Raw genomic sequence first — 13,747 nt, 5'->3', positions numbered from 1 at the left:
CAACTTTATGCCACTTAGTTTTTCAAAAAAACAAACTGATATTTCTTTATAAACTGGATTTACAGAAACAGGACTAGCAGATTGTCAGTTAACGGTTTAATGAAATACAACACTTTTAGTGATATCTTAACACTGCTGAGAAACTGACCCAGTTAAGTTCAAACAAAGACCTTTTGGTGTCAGATTAACATACAAACAGAGGTTTCATGAAACGTTTAATAACAGTAAAATAGCAAACAATTTAAAAAGTACAAAGTTCACAATCCACATGAAAGTTTAGAGTTCACACTCAGGGGGCAAGTCAACAGTCAGCTCACTGATCGTCTGTAGGAATGCCTCCATTTCATCAATGTATTCCACTGCTGCAGGAGGGAAAAAATAAAAAAAAAAAAAAAAAAGTTTAACTGGGCATAAAGACTTTTCACTGACAACTTTAAGCTACATTTCTAAATGCATCCATTACCTCTGGGCATCTTTAAAGGTGAGAGTGGCAAACATGGGTCCATAAGCAGCTCTTCCACAGGTGAAGCAGTCGGCCACATCTGTTTTCCCAGACCAGCCAGAGAGAAACGACTGAGGTAGACTTCATCTGGAACACCGTAGGTCTCGAACTCTACAAATTTGACATGGGACAGAATTATCAAGAGCTGAAGTCAAAAGCTTAGTTTTAAAACCATAAAACAGCAGGTCAGTCTTACCGCTTGGGTTGTATGGGAAACACTTCTCAATCTCCGGCAACTCCTCACCAGCTGGCTGAGCAGGGACCTTGCACTGATGGAACAAAACATTTAAATCAACCTACAAACAACTTGCATACAGTTTTCTCTACATATCAAGAACAAACCTTGGCTTCAGCAGGTTTAGTCTTCTCCTCTGCTTTATGAGAAGCTGCTGGAGTGGCAACAAGCTTGTTTATGACACCCAATGCTTTTCGGCTGGACTGCAGAGGAGCGCCAAGACGTGCCTTTCCTGCCAGAGGTGTTCTCAAGAATTGATCTATAAATGTGACAGACGTAAATTAGGGACTTCGTGAATAGTCCCGTTTTGGTTATGAAACAAACCCTATGTTGGTCTCTGACCACTGGCACTGACCTGGAGCGGAGTGCAGTCTGTTCTGGCGAGATTTGATGGCTGGAGTGGTCAGTCTGCCGTTCTCCTGATCGAGGTAAATCATGGTGTCCATGTCTGTAACGTTACGTTAGCTTTAAGAAGCGTTGACAAGCAACACAGTGAAACTTAACTTGCTTTATTCAAATAATGCCATTCATGATTTGTAACGAAGCAATTTGTCCAGCTTGGTTCAATAACATTAAACAAAAAAAAGTGACTCGCGGAATATTAACTTAACGTTACCTGAGTTTTATCATTACATACAGTCAGTTTAATTTACACGTAACTTAATCTTTTTAAGTTAAACCTTACCGTTTCTCTGGAATTAACCTGTCCTTCTCTACTCAAGCAAAATGTCGTTTGTTTTGGTTTCGAGTTTCCCGGCTGAGTTTTAAAAGGCAACCTGCTTCCTGATTGGCTGATGGAGTTTCCTCTTTGACCAGGCGGTGCTCTTAGTTCATTGAGTAAGCGCGACAGTGGCACCTTATGGCCAGAGTGAGTATCGGTGAAATGTTGGCGGTGATGCACGAATAGCATTCAGTCTGATAGTAAAGAAGATGAAATCTCCAAATTTATCAGTTAATATGGGTGTGGATGGATCCATGGATGAATAGATTGGGTGATTAAGTTGTCAGATGTTTCATTACTACAGTATCAACATAATTGAAAATGTAAACATAACTACTGTTACAAACTAGCTAAGTTGATTATTAGTGACCTGGAAATATTGCATAATCGCATACGTTTCTTTGTTGTTGTTTTTTCATTCATTTTTTTAAATATTAAAACTTTATTTACAGGTTAAAATTAAATCTGAATCTCATTTTGACAATGTGGAATCAGACTGTGGACCCCACTATACAGTCATACATGCATACACTGACCATCAATGCTTTTATTTAATGCAATTTATTATGGTCAGTGCTTATGGAGTTTACAGCATTCCTACAGCGCATTACATTTACCTAGCAAAACAAAGCAAGAAGAAAAACAGGTAAAGCATTGGACCTTTAAATAAATCAGTAATGTGAAGGCAATTGCGAACAGCGTCCTTCTTTGTGTCCTTCTGCAAATGAGTCTGTATGGTGATTTATGTGTGTCCATATATAATCTTTACTTTCATTGTTGTACAGAAACACTTGCTTCAATGCAACAATGAGCCAAGTCCAGCTTTTGTTATAAGGGGACTATTTAACTGTAATTGATGGGTAGTCAACAGTCTTTTCACTTTTACAGTCATTTGTGCAATTCATTGTTCATTAAAGGAGATTGGAGGTAGAGTTGTTCATCCTTTAGAATAAAAGGTAGTAGAGCCAGTAGAAAATATTGACGAGGAGAAATATCATGGGGAAAAATACACGTGCATGTCTGTCGATGTTGTTAGGATTCTCGACACTCATCATGGATGCTGCTCGGCGAGACATTTTCTTTACGGAGGACAAACCGCACCCCTTCTCTTTCTTCTTGTCTGTGGCTTCATTTCCTTCGCATGTCACAGATTGCTCAGGCGCCTCCTGCTGAGTGGATTCTTCTGTCTGCATCTTTTTGGGGGACGTTGAATTTGCCAAGTGAGACGTACCATTTGACTCCTCGAATTCTTTGAGTAGTTCCTGTGAAAATTTAATGTAAAAATTAAAAAAAAAAAAATATATATATATATATATAATAGGTTGTAAAAATATGTAATTTTAACCACTTTCCAGAGGTTTCTCACCCTTTGCACATCTACAATGGTATGGTGCTGCATGGTGCAGAAATGAGCGCAGGCATATTCCAGCAGAGCACCAAAGATGAAGGTGAAACAGATGCCGAGATAGACGTCAATAGCTTTAATGAAGCAGTTGGCATTGGGAAGTGAGGTCCTGGCACCCATCATCAGTGTGGTCATGGTAAGAACAGTTGTCACTCCTGTCAAATAAATGGATTTGACAGAGAATATTTAGTTTATTTAATCTAGAAATGTTTTGTAGAATATGTTTTGTAGAGTAATAAGCTCTTGGAATCACTGGCCGATGCAGGTGCGAGCTGGAACAGAGGACTGGCTGATCCAGAAAGACACCCATGACAGAACCACCAGCAATGTTGAGGGCACATACGTCTCCAGAATGAAGAACAATACATTTCTACGTAAAGAGAAGTGCAGAACTAGCTTCGGGTAAAAACCTGCAACAGATACAGAATATTGCAGGTGATTCATTGTAGTAAAATAAAAAATAAATGTGTGCAATTTTCACAAAAAAGTACTATAAGAATGCTACATTAAAAATAGTTAATTGATAAACTGTAAGATATCATATACAATGAAAACTGTAAATGGTTTAAAATTGCAATACATATGAAATACTGTCATTTTTTCCAATTAAAAATCACTTAATATATACACACACATACAGTAGTCAACATTTGAAGTAGATCGACAAAGATCATCAAAGTTGTCCTACACTGTAAAAAGTTATAAGTTGACATTACTTAAAACAATTGAGGAAACCCGTTGCCTTAAAATTAAGTAAATAATATATTTTTTTAAAAGTTAAGTGAACTTGACAATTCACTTAACTTATTTTTTTTTTTTTTTAATTATCATTTACTTAAAAATTTTAAGGCAACAGGTTTCCTCAATTTTTTAAGTTAAATCAACTTATCACTTTTTACAGTGTAATAAGAACTGGTTTTGATCCACTTCAAATGTTGACTACTGTATATATGAATGATACATATACTTTATTTAAATAGTTTTGTTTCTTTTTATTTTGTTATCAGTAATGTACATTACTGTTTTGTGTGTAACACTTTATAATAAGGTTCATTAATTAATTAATTAATTAACTAATATAAACTAATAAAGAGCAATACATTTGTTACATTATCTATTCATCTTTGTTAACATTAATTAATAAAAGTATAACTGTTCATTGCTAGTTCATGTTAGCTCAGGTTCATTAATTAATATTAACAGACAAAACATTGGCTTGTAATAATATATTAGTAAATGTTGCAATTAATATGAACTGATATTAATAAATGCTTTACAAGTATTTTTCATTATTAGTTCATGTTAACTAATATAGTAACAAATGTTAACAAATGCAACCTTATTGTAAAGTGTTACTGTTTTTTGTTTAGTTGCTTCCCGTTTAACATTTGTGTTAACGTGGTTTTCGGGACATTATAATGTAAAATTCTGATTTTGTTAATTGTAAGAGATTAGTAATATTAACATTATATCACTTTAAAATGTGTGATTATAAGTTGTAAAACATACAGGCACCAACATGCCATCCTGTATTAGCTGACAGATTATCGGCATATATTTGTGCCTTTTTTTTTTTTACAGTAAATTTAACTGAATTTTTACATTATTTTTTCTAGCAGCAAAAGTTATGAACGCCAAAGTTATGAATTTGATTACTATGAAACATATGCAGTGATTAAATGTACAGTGAGACCAAAAAGTGGTATGAATTTTAGACCATTAAAAAAAAAAAAAAAAAAAACACATGATCAAACCAAGTAGCATCTGCAGAAAAATATGCTACGCAATTGTTTGTTTTATAATTCTAAACCTTAAATCTCTTTTTGTGGAATAGTTGTGCTTGTGGTGCTTGTGCTATTTTCTTTGAAATGTCATTTGGATGATCTTTTGTTATCTAATGCAATGGCATTCATACATCTTTAAGTCTGGCTTAAGTGTCCAAATTCTTTTTTTGGATTTTGTAAACCATGATTGCGCTGTAAGCAGCTTAGAAGGAAGATGTCTGCCAAATGCGTAAATATCAATGTAGAATGTGGCTGAAATAAAAAGACTGACTGGTATTTTTTAGTAAAATAAAATGTAAAAATGACCAAGACATTCACAATAAAATTAGATGTTTTTACCTGTTTCATACACAGCTTCAGATACGGTTGTGTAGTAGCTCTCCACACTGTACTGGGCCAGACGCAGTGTATCTAACCCCTTCACAGAGTCATTCCCTCGGGTCCAGTAAAACACCACATCCTGTAAATTATAGCCCCCTGAACATGCATGCACACACATACAGGTTTAAGGGACTGTACAGCCTGCTCTTGAATAATCAATAAAATAAATAAAAACCATATGCATTTGTTTTGTTTGAGTGACAACACTTACAGCTTTCTAATTGCAAAGTACACTCTTGTCTATCCATAGGATACTTGGTGAGGTCCATGTTGCAGGCGATGGTTGCTGTTATGCTGCAGAGAAAAGGAGGATATCGAATGAACCATTTCAGTGGGAAGGTTCCCCAGATGCACATACATCTGCCTGGAGCAGCTGTTCAACCTTTGGTAAGAAGTTGTAAATTCAGAGTCAGTGTTTACCGAAGAGCGTAGAGCACAGTGCCATTGCTGAAGATGCGGATCAAACGGTTCTCCACAGTTACATCATGGAGGAAGGAACGCTTTGAATCAGGGATGAATGTATCGGGTATCCACAGCAAAGAAACCAGCCGCCCGTCCAGACTCAGACTTTCATTTCCAGGGAATACCAGGCGAGAATCTCGCCACCGTTGTCTTAGGAAGATAGTGGCTGTGTAGTCCTGAAAGTGCATGAACAAAATTGATCAGAATCTTATTAATCTGTTGCCTGAAGCCTCTAGTAAGTTTATAAATGTAAATAGTACCATGTTAATCTCAGAGATGGCATCAATGCTGGCAATATCCAAACTCATTCCAATTTCAACAGGCCCATCTGTGGAAACAAAGAAATGTGTTTTTATTATTAGGTTTGAATTATTTAAGTAACTGTATGTGTTTTAATTCTCCATCTATATTTAATTAGCCTCACGGTTAAAGTTTGGCCTTAGGTATCGATTGTAGCCTTTCATCAGCTTCTGTATAGTGGGCAGCAGTTGTGAATCATTCCACTCGGCGTAATGATTCCCATAAAACCCTCTTTCGCTGGGAGACAGGGAGAAATGTTAACAATGTGGATGTCCGCTGATTCTTAGTCTCAGTGCGTCAGATGTTTATCTCTTTACTCACCCGTTTGTAATCAACAGAAATAGACTCATCCAGAACAGAAGATAGAACAGCATTCTGTGATAATGTGGTACAGATGAGCAGTGGCTGTGAAGAGGATTTAAGAAAAGCATTTAGTTAAAATCGTCCCCATCAAGGACGGATTACAGTCCTACGACACCCACGGGCAGCAGCTGCTCTGATGTGTCCTATATCTTGGCACCTCACACACAGCTTTTTCAGAGGGATTATACTAATTAGAGAATACATTTTGTAATTTCATCTTTGTATTCTACATTTGCCAGTAGAAATGTCTTAAGACTTATGGACTTTTTTCTTTAATTTATTTCTTTTTAATCCAAATTTTGCTTGTAAAACTAAGAACTGTATCTTTAATTCTCATTTAGTTTCAGTGATAGTTCACCCAAAAATGAATATTCTGTCATGTTACTCAAACCTGTATCATTTTTTTTTTCTTCTATTGAACATGAAAGAAGATTGTTGGTTGGTTGGTTGCAGGTGCTGATGATAAAATTAAGTGATGCACAAACTGATGCAGGGTTCTGTACTGGGTTCCTGCTGTTTTTGTTGATTAAATCTCTTTTCTATGACCTTTTTGGTACTTTTTGATTACTATATAAAACAATTGTAATTAGCAAATTGATAATTAATTATTCAGCAATAGTTAATGAAATTATTAAAGCATTTTTAAAATAACTCAACAGAACAATTAGCTAATTGAACAAATACTTCAATGAAAAAAAATTCTATTATAGAATTTTCATGACTTTGCTAGGCCTGGTAAACACAATTTTAAAATTCCTTGATATTACCAGATTTTCAGAGATCGTGGAAACCCTGTCTGCAATATCTTTTTGCAGTATCAATACTATAATATATCATTGTTAATTCTATTAATACACCGTTGAATGTCATTTTAATTAGTTAATTGAACACATTCAAGTTTGTCTAATATTAATTGCATTGTTTCCAGGTGTCTCTCAGCTAGGGCAGTGGTCCTTCTTGACCCTCCTAAGTACCCATAAACCATGAAACTTAATGTCCCAGAACTTTACCATTAGATGGCAGCAGTCCTCTCTGCTCACACACAACTGCACCACCAACAGCTTTTCATTAATGTACCATTTTATTTAATGCACAACTTCCCGGTCACTCTTTCTCTTTACTTTAAGCTTATGAAGCTGATTGCTTTGCCTCAAGACACACCAGCAATTACCACTGCAGTTATTGTCATGGGACCTGAACAAGAAGCAGTCCGTAATGAAAGGCGCTGGACCATTTTACCACAGATCAGCCCCCACCAACCATTTCTCTTTCTTTCTCTCTGTTTCCCTTTATTCTAAGTCTCTCTCTCCCCCTCTCTTTTTCTCAATGGATTCTTGTAGATTAGAGCAATCTTTCAAAATGTCAGTGCACTTCTATTTCTAAATTAGTCGAATAAAACAGACCTTTTGCACCCTGAGGTGTTACAGAGTACAAACCTTAAGATTATTATGTGTCAGCAATTTCACATACATGTTTTTAAATATATGTATTTTTTTAATATATTTTCCAGTTTTTCCACAAACTCTCACTATTGCGGTAATCTAAAATCACATATTGAATTATCAATGCATAATCTATCATATTCTCCAGAATGTAAACAGTGTTCCATCTTCTTGTAGGCATGCCACTTATCTCATCATTCCTACTACATTTTCTTTCTCATTTCCATCTTCCCATTCTTTAATTATTCCTCTCCTCCTCCACCTCCTCCCTCCATCCATCAGCTGTCCTCATCTCTGTCATGCCACATGAATATCACAATGACAGCAGTTACCTGTGGAGATCTGAGATGCAGATCATTGTGGCTTTACCCTTCACTCTTCTTCTTGGTCTCTTTCTCTCTTAGTGTTCCAGCAAAATGTATCCAGGTGTTCTCAATCCTTTTTTTATTTTATTTTATTTTTTATTTTTTTTGTCTCCTGCTTTTCTTGGGTCTTCTATGTCTTATTTAAATATCTTATTGTTTCTTGCTCTCTCAGCACGCAGTGTGTTTCCTCCGTCCAAGCATGGCTTCCCTCACACTCGTCACTTGACTGGCTCAGAGAATAACCCCTTTCTGTGTCCCCATGTCCCCAGCCTCCCCCCAGTGTCTCTCTCCCTGTGTTAGATGCCTCTCATGGCACCTGTAGTTTTATAGATGAATCTCTCTCATTGCTCGGCTCCCTATAAATCAATGTCATTAACAATCTCATGTGGCTTGTGACATGCTGCATTCATCCAATCTCTCTTCCTTTCACTCAACTGCCCCCTTACAGTTTCAATCTCAATGCTAATTTGTTCCTTGTTGTAAATTCACATTGCATTTTGCATCAGTGTCTTTCATCTCTGTTGTTTCCTGTATCCCTATCATTTTTGTCACACCTGTTACTTTTGAAGTTTCTGTGAGACGATCTATGTCATTTTATATCCCCGTTTCTCCTTTCTGTGTCTGTCTCTTGTCACGCATCTTTTCATCCTGCTTATCCGTATGTTCATTTAGGATTCCTCGGGGGAGAGTGTTTGTCATTCCACCACAGGGATTTTCACTGCTTTTTTGATTGCCAACTCTTGCTTTGGCTAACACATTACTTAAGGTCAAAGCCTGGACCACATGGAATTTGTGCAAGGAGTTCCACAGATTTGGAACATAAGTAATTTACAATGATTTACAATGATTACAATGACACTTCCCATGCACCTTGGTTGTGTATTGGCTAATTATATTTTCATTGCCCACACCACAAAATATATATTTTATCTCTCCAGAATATATTGTAAATATATGGTAAAATTATTTTGTAAACAGTGTTTGCTTAATGAAATATATTTTTAAATTGACAATAAACTGACTTTCAAATTTCAAATTGTTTAAATTTCAGATTACAAAATGTATTTCAGGGGGCAAGAATGAACATTTACAATAATAAAATACATTTTGGGTAAATGCAATATATTTTGGACAATATTGGCAGTGTATTTAAAAAAGCAAAATATATTGGTTAAGGCAGTGTCTATTTACAAGTGCAGATAGCAACCAAGTTGACAATGTTATTTTCACTAACTCCACCCACTTCTGTTCAGATGTTTTACCTTTAGCATAAATAGCATATTATTTTAATTTAAACTCTGTGTGAATAGCAACTACCACTGTTTGCATTGTGAAAACAATGTTATTTATTATTATTAAAACTTGGTACAAACTGTAGACTGTATCTACTATGCCACTATTTACACCCAGTGTAAGTTGCTGCCATAAATGAATCAAAGCTGATTGTTATTCAGTAGAATCATTAACTAAAAACTTGAGCTTTTCAGTAATTCTACACTCTCAGAAATAAAGGTACAAAAGCTGTCACTGGGGCTGTACCTTTTCAAAAGGTACATGTTTGTACCTAAAGGGTCCATTTTGGTACCTTAAAGGTACATATTAGTACTTAAAGTGTACATATTTGAACCTATAGGAACAAAAGTGTACATTTTGAAAAGGTACCACCCCAGTGACAGCTTTTGTACCTTTATTTCTGAGAGTGTACATCCACAAAACTAGGTGTCCGTATCAGTCCAAAACTGTTTTTATATTGGCCAGTGCAACATGTGGACTTTGAATGAGTATTTGCTTTGTATATAGAACAATGTTCTATATAGTATAAATGTATTCCTAATCTGGACATATTGTATTTGTCATGTTGTCACTGCTATGTGAGCTGTGAGTTGCGTTGCTTCAATATAATTCACAAATCCTCTTCTGTGGCCTCATGAAATGGTAACATGGCCATTGGGTGCACACTTCAGAACCTCCACAGAAGTAAATAATCACATAGTTTTGCCTCCTGTTTTATGAAAACCATGAATTTGGAGACACTAATATTTTCACATGCTGTTTTTCACCTACTATATAGTAGGGAAGTATGCATATTCAGATGTAGCTTTACACTTTTAAAGCTGTTTCTTAGAAGGTTGCCAAAAAAAAGAGAACAAGGAAATCAACAGATTCTATCTGGGCTTGGTTATGGCTTCATTATTTAGCACTATGACCTATGTAAATAACAAACCTTGGGTTACTTCTCAGGCTAGATTTCTTTACAGCTCAAGTAACACATCAATTTGACAGCAGTCGTTTTTTCTGTGTCCATCCATGTCTTAACGCTTTTTGTTCTCTTCCATTTATATTTCTGTCAGATGGAAAGCTGCCGGAGAGGGACAGTGGACCTGCTTTAATCATACCCCTGCGGACTGACCGGCTCTCCATAATTGAAGCGGACTCCTCTCAGCGTCCTCAGGCTTTAAGCCCACACAACATTGTAAACGGAGGCGCTGGATTCAAACCGATGGCTAAATGAATGTTTGACAGCACAGAGACACACAGGTGACACCTCAGTAAGCTCAATTATATAACCTCTGCTCTCTGTCTCCAGGAAAGCCTTTTTTCCTTCTTGGATTAATGTTTATCTTCTGGCACAAATCAGAAGGAAAACTTTTTCAAATGACGCCTCCATAGCTAAACCTACACCAATGCCATTGTTTTTGCGAGGTCTGTTTACAAAGCACCCAGCCTCTGCTAGCTTATTTGCAAGGATAATTGTGCTCAGCTCCGGGAGGCACCAGGTGCGCCCTAGATGAAGGAATGGCCTGTCATCCTCCCCTTTAGACCTGTAGCCATCAGGCTCTGGCTGGTGATCTACTGAGTGCCAGCAGAAGAGCTTAGACCAGCTTGTTGTCTGAGCCAGTGACTTATGCCCGAATCGAACCGAGAGCAAGAGAGATTTATGCTAGAAAATCAGATGACCTCCACCAATCATCTCAACATGTGAATAGCTATTTCCTCCATCCTTCGTTCCCATCACAATCCACTTGATAGATTATCAACGCTCCTGCTTCCTTTTCTTCCTTCTCAGCCACTCCTTTCAGGTTGTCTTTAATTCATGTTACCTTCATCTGTCCTCGTTCCATTTTTGCCAAGACCTTCACATGCTGTCCGGTCTTGTAATTGCCTCCTCTCTATCCGCTTTAGTAGATCACTCAGACAGTTTTATAATTACAGATCTGTGTGGCAGTGCAGCTCCTACATTGAAATGATTTCATATGTGCCTCATGACCTCATTTGTCATCACATGACTTACATTCATTCAGATAAATGCACCAGCTTGCCAATTACATGCAGGTTACTGTCAGCTCAGCCAGTCTGAGTACTTGCACAGTTCTTTCTATTTTCATACTTTATATTGCCCTACACCGATCTTAGCCCCAAAAAGGTTAGAGCCTGATGTCATAGAAGATTTTTTTAAAGGGACAGTTCACTCAAAAATCTGTCATCATTTCGTTCCAAATCTGCATGACTTACTTTCTTCTTCAAAACACAAAAGAAAATAATCTGAAAAATGGTGGAAACCAAACAGTTCTAATGATTATTATCTTACATTATTGAGAAAAAAAATTTCATACTGAGACATTTTCTTTTATTTTCCACAGAGGTGAGAAAGTCATAGGCTTGGAACAACGGGTTGAGAAAATGATGACACAAATACATTTTAATTCTCTAGTTCTTTAGAAAATCGTCTACAATATGTACCGATGCTTTTTAAAGAAGCCAGAAACCAATTATTCTGATCTTAAGAACCTATAATAAAACATTAAATCTTCAAAAAACCTTACGTACCAGGCGAAATGGTTCTTATTAAAAATCCTAAGAACCATTATCGTATCTTTCTGTCCTCTTCCATTAAACAGACTTTAAATTCTCACTCAGTCATGCAAAATTTGCTGTACTCACCTTTTTTAGTTTCTCAGTTCAGTTTCGAGTCCGGTTGTGAACGGTAAAGGTGTGCTGGCTGTGAGGATGTGCAGATTCTGTGCCTGTCTCCCTCTCTCTATGTTCTCACTCTCTCTCTTTCTCTATTTTTTATTACTCTGTCGCTCTCATTTACCCTCTCGCGGGCAGGATGTACTCTAGTGTTCTGTTTTCAGTGAGGAAAGAGAGCATTTCTTGTCTATATGCCAACCGTAGGGATGATGTGGATGAGCACATGGCATTAGTACGGCTTGGTCTATGCCACACTCAACCTTGTGGGCACTGAACCAAAAATGGTTTATAGGACATTTCTCATATTAAAAACAGTCAGATCATCAGCTCTGTGACATTTTTGCCCATTTTATCTTATGATCTGCAGTGCTTCAAAGGGAAAAAGTAATAAAATATGATAATCTAGAGGTTAGTAATCTGCTTATATCCACTGGAATTTTGTAAAAACAGACTGCTGAGAGATGGCTGCTAAAAGTGGCGAGGAAGGGTGAGCTATTTAGTAAATATTTTATATTTAGATGTCAATTTCAATTATTCACCTGACACTTTTCTTTCCTTTTATAACAGGCGACACACATCCTGAATAAATAAACAATAAATCAGAATCAGCGGCACTCAGGATGACCAAAGAACTGAACTGGCCAATAAGGATTCATCAGGGAAGATGAGGAAGAAACCACTCCCACATCCATATTCAGTGATGAGAGGCAAGTGGGATTTTGCATCAGCGTAAACAAACAACCTCTTCTCTTTTTTAATATTCATCTCTGGACATGTCTATTTTACTCATTTCCCCGGAGAGGTTTTTCTCCTTAATATGTAACCTAAAAGGATACAATTTAAACCAAATCAATTTAAGCATAGTATGCAGAAGATTGCAAATGCACACACTCAAACACTTAAAACATCTTCAGAAATATGACTTGCCTTTAGAGCAGAAGTTGGCTGAAACATGTGCTGAAAGACTATCAGTGTCATAGTTCCTTTGACAGCAAGTAATGCCAAAGGAAAAGGAATTTGCTTATGGAGAGAATGTAATGAATAAAACATTGGTAAATAAAGAGGTGAGGAAATGAGGGCTGTGGGATTTCAAGTACCAGTGCGCTGGAAGTGTGTGATGTTAAGCTGCTAGAACAGGATGAGTGCAGCAGAGCTCTACCTTGGGCACACCATTGACACATTCATTAGTACTGTATAGGAGATGCATGCACAGTATGCCTCATTTTTTTCTCTCTCCAGTGAACAATTTAATTGACCGACAAGCTTAAGAATTTTCAGAACATGCAAGTGAACTGCAATTTTTCTCCTATTAGCAATATGATTTTAATATAGAGAGATAAATGTACATATGCATAGGAAGCCCATTATAAAGAAATATATTACATAAAAACATACCACAAAATAACAACAAAACGTGTATGTATAAAACTAATTAATCATTATATAAATAAAACATATACAAAATTGTATATATTTTATTTGTATACTTTATAATGGGTGTCCTCTGTTTTTCCTTGCAATAATTTCTAAATTACTCATCAACACAGTGTGTTTATTGTCTTTTTTTTTTTATGCAGTGCAACCACCTGCATACTAATGCACCCCCTCACTATCAAGCACACCAGCTTCATTTACTTGTTTTTCTGCCCTGTACACATCTGTATTCTCCACATACTAGCTGTTTTCTATCTCTTAGGCTGTACGCTACAGGCCAGGTCACTGGAGTAAGAGACAGTAACCTGGCAACCACAAGTCAAGGTTAAAAGAACATAATCTCGTCCATTTTGTTGACAGTTTAACCTATTATTTTCTCCC

The 13,747-nt window shown here is 36.6% G+C and overlaps 2 protein-coding genes across 3 annotated transcripts; both read right to left on the bottom strand.

The window, feature by feature from the left end:
• Nucleotides 1-81: 81 nt before the first annotated feature.
• Nucleotides 82-1,555, bottom strand: pttg1 (PTTG1 regulator of sister chromatid separation, securin). 2 transcript variants are annotated; one of them, XM_058798453.1, is made up of 6 exons: nt 1,423-1,555; nt 1,093-1,185; nt 845-996; nt 699-771; nt 464-613; nt 82-362 (listed from the first exon to the last, which is right to left on the bottom strand). In XM_058798453.1, the coding sequence occupies exons 2-6, from the start codon at nt 1,181-1,183 to the stop codon at nt 277-279; spliced, it is 552 nt and encodes a 183-aa protein (XP_058654436.1). In that variant the 5' UTR covers nt 1,184-1,185; nt 1,423-1,555; the 3' UTR covers nt 82-276. The 2 variants fall into 2 exon arrangements, with proteins under 2 accessions (XP_058654436.1, XP_058654437.1); XM_058798454.1 differs by having other exon boundaries at nt 1,093-1,202; nt 1,423-1,466.
• Nucleotides 1,556-2,066: 511 nt separating this feature from the next.
• Nucleotides 2,067-7,953, bottom strand: gabrp (gamma-aminobutyric acid type A receptor subunit pi). Its single transcript, XM_058798960.1, has 10 exons — nt 7,928-7,953; nt 6,112-6,195; nt 5,915-6,027; nt 5,751-5,818; nt 5,449-5,666; nt 5,240-5,322; nt 4,987-5,124; nt 3,121-3,273; nt 2,825-3,018; nt 2,067-2,720 (listed from the first exon to the last, which is right to left on the bottom strand). Exons 1-10 carry the CDS (start codon nt 7,951-7,953, stop codon nt 2,403-2,405), a joined length of 1,395 nt encoding a protein of 464 aa, XP_058654943.1. The 3' UTR covers nt 2,067-2,402.
• Between the last annotated feature and the right edge of the window lie 5,794 nt (nt 7,954-13,747).

Source organism: Onychostoma macrolepis, chromosome 14, assembly GCF_012432095.1.
Source record: "Onychostoma macrolepis isolate SWU-2019 chromosome 14, ASM1243209v1, whole genome shotgun sequence".
NCBI classification, from domain to species: Eukaryota; Metazoa; Chordata; class Actinopteri; order Cypriniformes; family Cyprinidae; genus Onychostoma; species Onychostoma macrolepis.
This window is presented reverse-complemented; position numbering and strand designations above follow the sequence as displayed.

What these genes read in the sequence shown, in the direction of transcription:
- pttg1 (XM_058798453.1), bottom strand. Translation starts at nt 1,183, where the DNA reads ATGGACACCATGATTTACCTCGATCAGGAGAACGGCAGACTGACCACT. An exon ending in CAGACTGCACTCCGCTCCAG is followed by an intron (nt 997 to 1,092) that starts GTCAGTGCCAGT and finishes TCACATTTATAG; the next exon opens with ATCAATTCTTGAGAACACCT. An exon ending in CTAAACCTGCTGAAGCCAAG is followed by an intron (nt 772 to 844) that starts GTTTGTTCTTGA and finishes TTGTTCCATCAG; the next exon opens with TGCAAGGTCCCTGCTCAGCC.
- gabrp (XM_058798960.1), bottom strand. Translation starts at nt 7,953, where the DNA reads ATGATCTGCATCTCAGATCTCCACAG. An exon ending in ACTGTGCTCTACGCTCTTCG is followed by an intron (nt 5,323 to 5,448) that starts GTAAACACTGAC and finishes TTTTCTCTGCAG; the next exon opens with CATAACAGCAACCATCGCCT. An exon ending in TGAAGCTGTGTATGAAACAG is followed by an intron (nt 3,274 to 4,986) that starts GTAAAAACATCT and finishes TATCTGTTGCAG; the next exon opens with GTTTTTACCCGAAGCTAGTT.